Source organism: Rhopalosiphum padi, chromosome 3, assembly GCF_020882245.1.
Source record: "Rhopalosiphum padi isolate XX-2018 chromosome 3, ASM2088224v1, whole genome shotgun sequence".
Taxonomy (NCBI): domain Eukaryota; kingdom Metazoa; phylum Arthropoda; class Insecta; order Hemiptera; family Aphididae; genus Rhopalosiphum; species Rhopalosiphum padi.
This window is the reverse complement of record NC_083599.1, coordinates 79,388,241-79,399,728: the sequence shown is the minus strand read 5'-3', so window position 1 is coordinate 79,399,728 and position 11,488 is coordinate 79,388,241. Positions and strand designations below refer to the sequence as shown.

General features: G+C 29.5%; 2 protein-coding genes across 2 annotated transcripts; one reads left to right on the top strand and one right to left on the bottom strand.

Moving 5' to 3' along the window:
• Positions 1-1,640: 1,640 nt before the first annotated feature.
• Positions 1,641-4,101, bottom strand: LOC132925980 (uncharacterized). Its single transcript, XM_060990335.1, has 2 exons — positions 3,741-4,101; positions 1,641-2,194 (listed from the first exon to the last, which is right to left on the bottom strand). Exons 1-2 carry the CDS (start codon positions 4,099-4,101, stop codon positions 1,641-1,643), a joined length of 915 nt encoding a protein of 304 aa, XP_060846318.1.
• A 4,153-nt stretch (positions 4,102-8,254) lies between these two features.
• Positions 8,255-9,231, top strand: LOC132925979 (zinc finger BED domain-containing protein 5-like). Its single transcript, XM_060990334.1, has 3 exons — positions 8,255-8,395; positions 8,471-8,618; positions 8,675-9,231. The coding sequence occupies exons 1-3, from the start codon at positions 8,255-8,257 to the stop codon at positions 9,229-9,231; spliced, it is 846 nt and encodes a 281-aa protein (XP_060846317.1).
• Positions 9,232-11,488: the final 2,257 nt, after the last annotated feature.

The window sequence follows — 11,488 nt, the reverse complement described above, 5'->3', positions numbered from 1 at the left end:
AACTCAATTGTTTTGTTAATTTACAATTCTTCTTGTATTTTTATTATGAAAAAAATATAATATTTTTGCTTGAATTTTATTAGAAGTTAAATTTTAATAAAACAATAAATTGTAAAATACGCTTAGTCACTGGTCACAGGCGTAAGTACGGTGTCACAGTGGTAATATAAGTCAATAACAGTAAAAAAAATTATTTATTTTGCAGGGTAATGATGTATTTATTATTTCCAGTGTACAAATTGCATTAGTCGTAAAATCAAAAAACATTTGAATGAGTTTAATTAGTTTTTTTATTTTTTAAACACTTGATTTTTGAATATGTTGATGAAAATATTTTAGTCATGGTTTAAGAAATCCTTCTAGTTTATTCATTTTGTTATTACTTTTGTGTTATTAGTTTCGACGTATTTCAAAAGTATTTTAAATGTTCACAAGCGAGTAGGTAATCGAATTTCAGATAAAAGCTTTTTATGTGAGCAAATTTCGGGCGAAATTAGCTGGTCTGAACTCGTCGCTGAACGGTTTGTATTCTGATTTCTAGCCGCCAGCGGCGACGACGTCTGTAAATGCAATCGCTGAACTACTGGCTACTGCGGTCTGCGAAGCCGCCGCCGACGATGTTTGACGACGACGCACAACAGTTGTCCGCGGTGACGATTACGGCGATTAGAAATAATTATTTTATTTTATTATAGGCCGAATTCCTTAGCGCTCTCTATTGGGAGTAATTACGGCGCAGCGTATTAAGCCGGGTTTACATTGGTAGAGTATTTGGTAGAGTACACTAGCCTACTATTTTGCCTACTCACTCTACTCTACTAGTTTTAGTAGAGTAACTGTTTACACGAAGCTAGTATTTAGTAGGAGAGAGTGCAGTTGAAGTGTAAACTCACGCCGTGACGGTTAGGTTTGATCAACTTCAAAACATCAAATAAACAAATATGGATATCGTACGTCGACGTCATTGTCGAAAATTATTAAAAAAATGCCTTCGAGTGGTTACAACTGCGTTAGTAAACGATATTTTAGAATTCATTGATGAGAGTAATGAAGAAAAACGAATTTGGGTTCGAGAGTGGATAAAAAGAAGAACAGTTCTTGGCGCATCAGAAAATCTTCTTACTGAACTAGCTTTAGAGGATCCAGAAGAGTACAGGCTGTGTTTAAGAATGACAACTGAAAATTTTGAACAATTATTGAATTTGGTATCACCAACTATTCAAAAACAGGACACTATTCTTCGAGATGCACTACCAGCGCGCATTAAGCTACAAATAACATTGAATTATTTAGCGACTGGTAATAGTTACCGAACCCTACAACATTTCTTTAGAGTGTCAATTCCCGCAATATCTAAATTTTTACCAGAAGTTTGTGACGCCATTTATCAAGCCCTGGAACAATATATTAAGGTAGGTATTTTTCTTTAAAATCATTTCGTACATAGGTACAATATATTTTATTATATATTAACAAAATATAGAACATTTACAATATATTAGTTTAAATGTTAAGACTACTATAACTAATACCAACTACAATAAAAATGATTTTTATTTTTTTAAAGTTCAAAACATTTTAATATTATGGACTGAAAAATTAGATAAACAAAAAAAAATCCCATTTGGGGAAAATTAAATTTAAATTAATGACCAGGCTTTTGCGATGATATTGTCCCTGTTATCTTCATCATGTTCGTTGCCTGTGTTGGCTGATAGTAGAGTGTATTGGGTAGATGTATCTTGATCAGTTGCTATATTGTATTGTGTAGATGTATCTTCATCAGTTGTATAAAAAGATTGTGGTGACGTAGAATGAAAACTGTTTGACCCAGACTGTTCTGCTAATCGATACTTGGTCAAAAGAGACTGTATATCACTTTGAGCCAAAATAGCTTGCCTTGGTGACAACTTATTAAGTGATGCAATAACGTACTGGCCAAACGCATCATTATCACTTATTTCAGTGGAATCCATTTTATTTAAATCATTTTGAATATTACGCAATTCTGTAATTGCTGTTGTAAAATGATGTAGCTTCCTTTTTTTAGCTGATGTTTTTATAACTACTGGAGTTTTTGCAGTTGGTGTTGTAGGCACTTGTGGGTTTCCAGCAACTACAGTTGTTGTCATCGGCGTTGTAGACATTTCTGTGAATACACCTGTTACATTTTCCAACAGCCCTTCTTCGTTACCTTGGTTAATTAAAAAAACAAAAATAAATAAAATAAATAAATGTACACAGTTGTATTACATTGTATGGTAGTTATTCAAATAATAATATAATAATTAAATATTTAGATGCCAAAAACTTATGAAGAATGGACAAGCATTGCGAAAGGCTTTGAAGATACATGGAATTTTCCTAAATGCTGCGGAGCAATTGACGGCAAACATGTGTTGATAATGGCACCTCCTAACTGTGGAAGTGAATATTACAACTATAAGGAGACTAACAGTGTAGTTTTGATGGCACTGGTTGACCATAACTATTGTTTTACTTATGTATCAATCGGCAGCAAGGGGTCAGCATCGGACGGTGGTATTCTCCAAAATTGTGAACTTGGACAACTTTTGCAAAAAGATCTGCTTCCATTAGGATATTGCGTTGTAGCCGATGATGCATTTCCGTTGCGATATTATATGATGAAACCATATAAATGTTACAGAACAGCTCTAACTGTACCTCAAAAAATTTTTAATTATCGCTTAAGCAGAGCAAGACGTATTGTAGAAAATGCTTTTGGCATTTTGGTTAGCAGATTTCGAGTATTTGATAAAAAAATATATTGCAATTTAAAAACGGTGAACAAACTTGTACTAGCTGCGTGCGCTCTTCACAACTTTCTACGAAAATCTTCCTCTACATACCTACCACCTGGCTCTATTGATGAAGAAGATATATCGAGTGGTTTAATGAGAGAAGGTCGCTGGAGAACGGAAATAATTGAGCTTCGAAATTTGGAAAATCATAGGGAAAGAAGAGCATCAGACTTGGCCAACAAAATACGCGATAATTTGAAAAATTATTTTGTAAATGAAGGAGCTGTACCCTGGCAATATAGGCATATATACTAATAAATATGTATAAAGTCTAGACTAATAGTATCTGTTTAGTTAATTTAATTAGTTTAATTATATTAAATATGTTATAATATTTTGAAAAATTTGTACCTAAATGCATTGTAAGTAATTAAACTAATTAATTAATAAATAACAAACTGTTTTTACTTGTTATATCTGTTTAGTTAATTTAATTTTCAATTATATGTACTATACCATCTGAAAAAATATCTACCGTCAACCGGGCCAACTTGGGGCAAAAATATTATCTTTTAATTTTACCTCCATAACCGTCTCTTCTCAATTAATTAATGTGAGACAAGTATTCTGTTGTTATCTTAGAAATATTAATTTCAAAGCTGCCCCAAGTTGGCCTGATTGACGGTAGCATTTCTAACAATTTTAATATTTCCAATATTTTAACATTCATCTTCTTAAAACTATAACTAAATACTGTTAGGTATATTATAAATTTATAATATATCTAAATATAATATGTCTAAATATTTATACTTTTTTAATTCAATGAAAACTTTAAAACTCTAGTTGTTTTAACAGCATATTTTGGTAAAATAGTCATAATTTGTAAAAAATTGACTGTACTTCAAGTTACAAGAACAATTAAAGAGGAAAATCAGTTTAGTAAATAGTAATATCAATAAAATAAATATTACTTACCTCCACTTTCTGCATTGTCCTGTGTACAACTAATTTTCACAGACTTGACATTTTTCATGAATGAATCCATCAATTTGAACCATTTTATATTTGGAACATATAGATCATCTACACCACTACCAGACTTCTGTGATTTTTTTATTTTTAATAGTTCTTGGTTGTAAGTACACCTTAAGTTTTTTATTTTTTGTTTTAGTTCAGTCACGCCAAAATTATCTTTTTTAAGTGTCTTGACGATATCTTCGTAGGCAGCGTCTCTCATTAATTTATTTCTATAATCTTTAGAACCAATATTCCATATACACTCATGCTTTTCATACAATTCCACCAGAGCTATCGTGTCACTTTCAGACCACTTCATTTTTAAAAATAATTAAAACCACTTTTATAATGAAATAAAACAATTTACTACAATACGATCAGAAATGTAGAATAGTTATATTATATTATAAGATTTAAAAACATTAAACAAAATTAAAAATGTATACAAAGTTTAAAAATAAATATGAATACACGTGCCGGTTCAGGCGATATCAACAATATTTTACTTTACTATACCAAAACTAGACTGTTTACACCAGTAGAGTAGTGGTGGTAGAGTACAGTAAAAACGGTGGTGGGGGTAAAAGCAAGTAGAGTGTACTTTACCACAGTGGTTAACTACTCTACTATACCGATTACTATCTTTAGTACTCTACTTATACTATTCCTGAGTGTTTACATTATGCTAGAAACGGTAGAGTACTCACTCTACCGTCGTACTATACCAAATACTCTACCAATGTAAACCCGGCTTTATGTACTGCAGCGAGCTATCTATAGTATTTATAATCAATGGTAGTACCCAAGAGTTGAATACAGAATGGAGGGAGTTAGCTCTTATGGATCTAGAACCATTAAATATTAACATAAACAACATTATAGAATTTTGGAGAAAGGTTTTTCTTTTAAAAAATGCCATCAGTGTAACATCTTTTCGACTTTTCCTAATATTACCATAATGATGAGACTCTTATTGGTTTTACTGTGTTCAAATGCATCTGTTGAAAGATTATTTAGTGACCAAAAAAATATTAAGACTGCATCGCAATAAATTGTGTACTGCCTCATTAGTTGGGATACTTAGAACTAAACACTCAGTTACAGATTGTGTTTTTTTTAAACCATCTGATAATATGATCAAAAGCAATATTTGGGATTATATTTTATTTGTGAGGTTTTTATTTATTGTAGACTTATTATTTATTAATATTCTAAAATGGTTTGTTTATATTATTAAAAATTGAAATACTATATTTCCATTGTCATGAATTTATAAGTTATAATAACGATTTAATTGTGATAAATGTTAACGTATTTTCCTTATAAGTACCTTAATTACCTTAATTTGTTTTTTTATATTTAATATTATACTGATTTTATTTGTTTATTCCTAATTAAAATAAAGTTTATTAATTCTGCAATATTGTGTCATTTACTTTTTTTTTTTATTATGTGGTATTTATGGTGGTAATTTAAAATTGCCAATGTGGAAATTGTGGTAATTTCTCATCGTAAAGTGGTAATTTTAAACTTGGATATCGGCAACACTGCCTATTACCATAAAATATGTTTTCTAAATCATTATATTCTCATATGTTTTTTAAATTATTGACTGATTGAATTGTTATTATTTAATTGTATTTTGTGTTTTACAATTAACTACTTACTCAAATTTAGGTGGATGGGTGATATTTTGTGAGAATTGAACCACCTTTTTTAACTGAACTCGGCGCCACTGATTATACTCTCAGCCAGATGTATAGTTTCATTTAACACCATTGAAAATAGTACTGCATGAGCAGTAATGCCCGATTTCGTTGGTTTTGTAAATTACTGCTATAGCAGTAGTGACCCATTAAATGAGAATTGAAAAAATTTGAAATTACTGCTATAGCAGTAACTGACCGTGAAAATAGCATGTATATATTTTAAATTAAATAAAAACAAATTAGTAAATTATAAAAATTAAAATTGTATTCATTTTTATTAGGTTTTAACAATTTATATACATATACATTATACAAATACACATATACATATACAGGGTGTTCCACGGAGATCTGTCAAATGTAATAATTATATCACTTTTGTTCTAATCAAAAATTGATTAAATAATTTCCAAAATTTTCAAAATAGCTCATTTGTAAGTCTGATTTAAAAAAAATGTAGCTGGTAAAAACATTTATTTAAGTCAAGTTTTTACAATTTTTTTAAACTTCAATATCCTTGTTAGCTAAATTACGATCTAGTTTATATTAGAAACATTATAAGTTCAAAAAATATTTTAAATGCACATTTTTAAAAAGGTGCATGTTAAAATCTAACTATTCTTTTATTGTTTTACATAAACTAGATCGTAAGATACTGAACGAAAATATTGATATTTAAAAAAATTGTAAAAAATCCGCCACTCAAATTAAATAAATGTTTTTATCTAATTTTGAAAAAAAATAAGATTCACAAATTGGCAATTTTAAAAAATATAGCGCAAGTGTCTATGAATTATATTTAAAAGAATTTTTTTTAAAATATTATTTAGAACAGCGTTTCTTAAACTGTGTTTCGCGGAGATCACTTCAGGGTTCCGCGAAGCTTAATTAAGTAATTTTTTTCAAAATTTTCAAGAAAATTACTTAAAAATGCCAAACTAAATATTTTAATGGGGAAAAAAATGTTTGTATATTAAATAATAATGTATATGTCATATGGAATATTCTATCTTTATACTCTATCTATACTTCTACAATGTATTGTGTACTTATAGTGCTTATACAATTGTACAGTTTGTATACAGAAATAATATTTGAACGTCGTTGATAAAAATACTAATTGGTCACGACCGTCCGAGATAGCGTGAACTTCTGAAAAACAGATAAACGAATAAAATAATGTTTCAATTCAACGTCTCAATACAACGCGACACTCCACCGCGTGTCTTGTGACCTGTGCAATATATTCAGAGCCGCATTTAACGGGGGGCAAGGGAGGGCAATTGCCCCGGGGCGGCAAATTTAAGGTGATTTGAGGGGCGGCAGATTTTTAAAAAATATATCATATAATATTATACGTTCTGCGTTACGAATTTCGTAAACAATTTTCAAAATAATACAATATTGTTATCATATTAAAAATATTATAATGTTCAATAATATAATCTACCAACGATTCAATAATAACTAAATGCATCACAGTTGTGCGTCTGTGTTATTTATAGCTTTTATTTTGCGGCGTGTAGATCAGTCACAACAAAGAGCTGTCGCCTGTTGGTTGTTGCGGGCAATGCGGGCTGTATAATCTTCTAGTAATCGTAAAAGACGTATAACGTATTTGATTAAAATATTATCGTTTTAGTAATTTTATCATCGACAGTCGACGACCACGTTCTCGACGCAATTTCGATAGACAACAGTGTTGTGTTTGTGAAATTTTTGTTTACCATTCAATAACATTATTAAATACTATGTCAGGTAAGCGAATCAAATTAAGTGGTGCAGCTTACCAAAAATTAGCTAAAGAAAAAAAGAAAAATAACGAAGAACTACTTCAAAAAATGCCTAAACTTCATTCTTTTTTCCCTACTAGAATTGTAGAAAATGTAAGTATTTATTTTTATGTATATTACATTTTGTAAATCAAATATAAACTAATTTGAATATTTACATTGGTTATAGTCGGAATTGATCTCCACAGAAGAATATTCTCAATCTCAAACTGATATTTCTAAAATTGAAATACGGTTTAATACAGCTGATGATACAAAAGTTACTGAAATTATTACACAGCCACACAGTCTACAGGTATAAATATAAAATAATATACTTAATAAAATATATTTTTAATACACGGATAGTCAGATTTTTTTAAATAGATAGTAATCTTATATTATTTTTTTTTATAATATTTTTTCGTAAGGATAACAATTGACAATATTGTTTAATAATTATGTTGTACTAAATTGTATTTAATTTACTGTCTGCTTTAGTTGATGAAAAGATGTCATCACTATCCATATTAAATATAGAAGCCGACCTTTTACAACAAATTGATTGGTCGGACATAATACATAAATTTGCAGTTTTAAAATCAAGGAAAAAATTAATATAAGTTAAATGTATATTATGTATTTTAATTTACTATTTTTAATTTTTAATTACAATTATGATTAATTATATTATGAGTATTTAATAAATGATGTGTTTTTCAAAAAAAAAAATTAAGTATAAATTCATTGTATAGGTACCTACTCTTTAATATTTTAAAACTAACGTATAGAAACGTATTAAAATATATTTTTGCTATGTTTGTGATAGCGAAAAAAATTATATGATATTTTTTAAAAATATGTATAGGCGGCAAATTTCATATTGCCCCGGGCGGCAATTTGGCTTAATGCGGCACTGAATATATTCGAGTGCGTTGTGTTATAAATTTATTTTTTTTCTCAAAGTTAGTTTTGTTATTTTGTTTACAATATGGAGAGATGGCTTAAAAAAGGAACTCTGAAACGTTCCTTTCCAGAACCTGAATATTTTGCGGTGAACTCAAGTCATTATGATAATCATAGTAATAATGAGAATGATACAAATGAAATCACCCCAAAAGATTTTAGGAAAGTAACTAAAAAATGTAGATAGTATGATGTAAGTTACATATCATTAGGATTTATGAATAATAATGATAATCCTCAGTGCGTTATTTGCAGCAAAGTTCTCCCAAATAGCTCAATGGCTCCAGCTAAAATGCGTCGTCATTTAGAATCTGTTCACGGTGAACTTAAAGAAAAAAATGTAGAATTCTTTATTCGAAAGCGTGACGAACTACTAAAATCAATAAACTGTATGGTTCAAACCACAAAACTATAAATGAAAAAGCAACCGAGGGTTCTTATTTAGTTAGCTATCGGATAGCTCAACGCGGTGAAGCTTACACAATTGCCGAAAGTCTTATAAAACCTTGTGCTATGGAGATGATAAAATGTATGTTAGATGAAAAATTGGCAACAGAAATATCTAAAATCCCACTATCAAATAACACGGTAGCTAATCGTATCAATGATTTAGCAGCCGATATACAGAATGAACTTATTTTTCGTCTCAAATCGTGCAAATTTGCATTACAAATGGATGAGTCTACCGATGTAGCTGGGCTTGCAATATTAATTGTCATTGTTAGGTATCAATACGAAAGCACATTATTGGAAGATCTTCTTTTATGCAAATCTCTACCAACACGTGCTACTGGAGTTGAAATATTTGATCTTCTAAATCCATTTCTCGAAGGAAATGAAATACCATGGGAAAACTGCGTTGATATCTGTACCGATGGAGCAAAGGCTATGAGTGGTACAATTAATGGAGCTGTACAGCGTATTAAAAATATTGCCAAAAACTGTTCTAGTAGCCACTGTATGATACACAGACAGGCTCGCTGCAAAAAAGTTATCTATTAGTTTTAAGAAAGCTCTTGATGAAGTCGTAAAAATCATAAACTTCATAAAACCTCGGCCTCTTCAAAATCCTATGTGAGGAGTGAGGACATGGGAAGTGTACATACTTCTCTTCTCTTACATACCGAGGTCAGGTGGTTATCTCGAGGAAAGATACTAACTCGAAAAAATTCATGCTTTTAAGAAAAAGTTAGATTTTTGGAAAATTTGTATGAGCTCCAACGAGTTTGATTGCTTTCCAACAATTAAATGCTTTTTGGAAGAGGAAGGGGTCGAAATAAATGAGGTTTTCATTGAGGAAATTATTCAGCACCTCACTGGATTGAGTGAATGATTTAACCAGTATTTTCCAAATGACCAACAGGTGAAATATAAAAATGAATTGTGGATTAAAAATCCATTTATTGTCAATACAAAACCTCATCTATGTCAGTAAAATAATATGAAACCTTTATTGAATTGACATCTGATTCATCACTGCAAGAAAAATTTAAATCAATGCCATTAGCAGAATTTTGGTGCAGTTCAAAAGATGAATATCCTCAATTATCACAAAAGGCCGTGTTGGCACTTTTACCATTTGCAACCACTTATATGTGTGAAACGGGGTTCTCCACCTATGTATCGACAAAAACAAAATACCACAACAGACTTTATGCTGAACCTAATATGTTAATACAACTTTCATCAATAAAGCCCAATATTAAGAATATTTGTAATGATAAAAAGCAATTTCACGCATCTCATTAAGTAATTATTATTAAAGTAATATTATATACAATTATTATTATTTTTATTATTTTTTTTAACACATATTTTTTAATTAAATACCTGTAACACAATATTATTATATGAAATAATTGTATTTTTTTTGCAAATAATCCTAAAAAAAATCTTAAAAGCTAAAAAACAAAGTAGGGGTTCCACGATAAAAGTGGACATCAAAAAGGGTTCCACGGATAAAAAAGTTTAAGAAACGCGGATTTATAACATAAGTTATTTCATTTGCCAGATCTTCGTGGGACACCTCGTTTATAAATATTATATTTAATACTATTATTACTGAAAACCGATTTTCCGAGGTGAACCGACATCAAAAAAATTCTGAGCGTAGTCAAACAAATACAAATAAATGACGTACAAAATATTGGCAAAAAAAAAAATTGCGAAAATTGATTTGTGGGGTGCTGGGGAAACGTACGTCATTTCGACTCCATTTAAATGATCCAGTATTGAGTTAATTATTTCATCTCTCCAATTATTTATACTTTTTTCATATGGATTTTTAGCTACCCATTTTCCAGTAGATTTAGAAAATAAATAATTTAAACCTATTTTTTTCTTATTTAAATTAGAATTATGGTCAATTATAGCAATGATTGATTTTATGTACATCGCTTTAAAAGAAAAGTGAACACGTTTTGGAACATATTTTTATCTTAAGTTATGGTAAGACTCTAATCTTCCTGTATGAACATAATTTTTTGTTTGCTTTAAATCTGTCAAAAACTTTTTTTTGCAAATTATTTCTTTCGTTATGGCGGGTCCACACAGAGACGACAAAATTAAAACAAAGCAGAAACTCTGTATTATTCGTCAAAATCAAAACATTTTTAAAACAAGTGTGTTTTTTCCAACAAATTGTTCGTGTTATTAAAAACCAAGTCATGTCCTGAGTGGTGTCGGTAAACATCAAAAGGTTTTGGTTTTGTTGTTGTTTTTGTAAACATTGTCGAACGTGTGTGGACAATGTTTTTAAAACAGGCAATATCGGTATTTTGTGAGTAGTACCAATATGGTTATTTATAAAAATATATTTATTTATATTTTGTAATTAAATTCATAATTTAATTTAATTTAATTTTTTTACCATTTAGTATCAATTGGTCTGGGAAGCCGTAATTGTCCGGGAATTAATTGTTCGGAATTATAATAATCCGGAAAAAAAATATGTCCGGAACGTAATATCTCTGAATGTAAAATATCGGAACGTAAAACTCCGGACTGTAATATTACAGAAAGTTTCTTTATTGTTAATTTTAAAAACTTTTTGCTATTCTCAGGTGTTAACATATCATTCTCGGTAAAATCACCAACATACCTTTTACTTTTTATACAAGTTTTTTTAAAATCTATTTGAAAATCTTGATTAAGGTTTCTAAAATATATATATTTAATTTTACAAAAAAATGTTATCATTCATTTTAAATATAATACTACTGTAGTGAATCATTTGAAATATTAATTGGAATGTTATGTT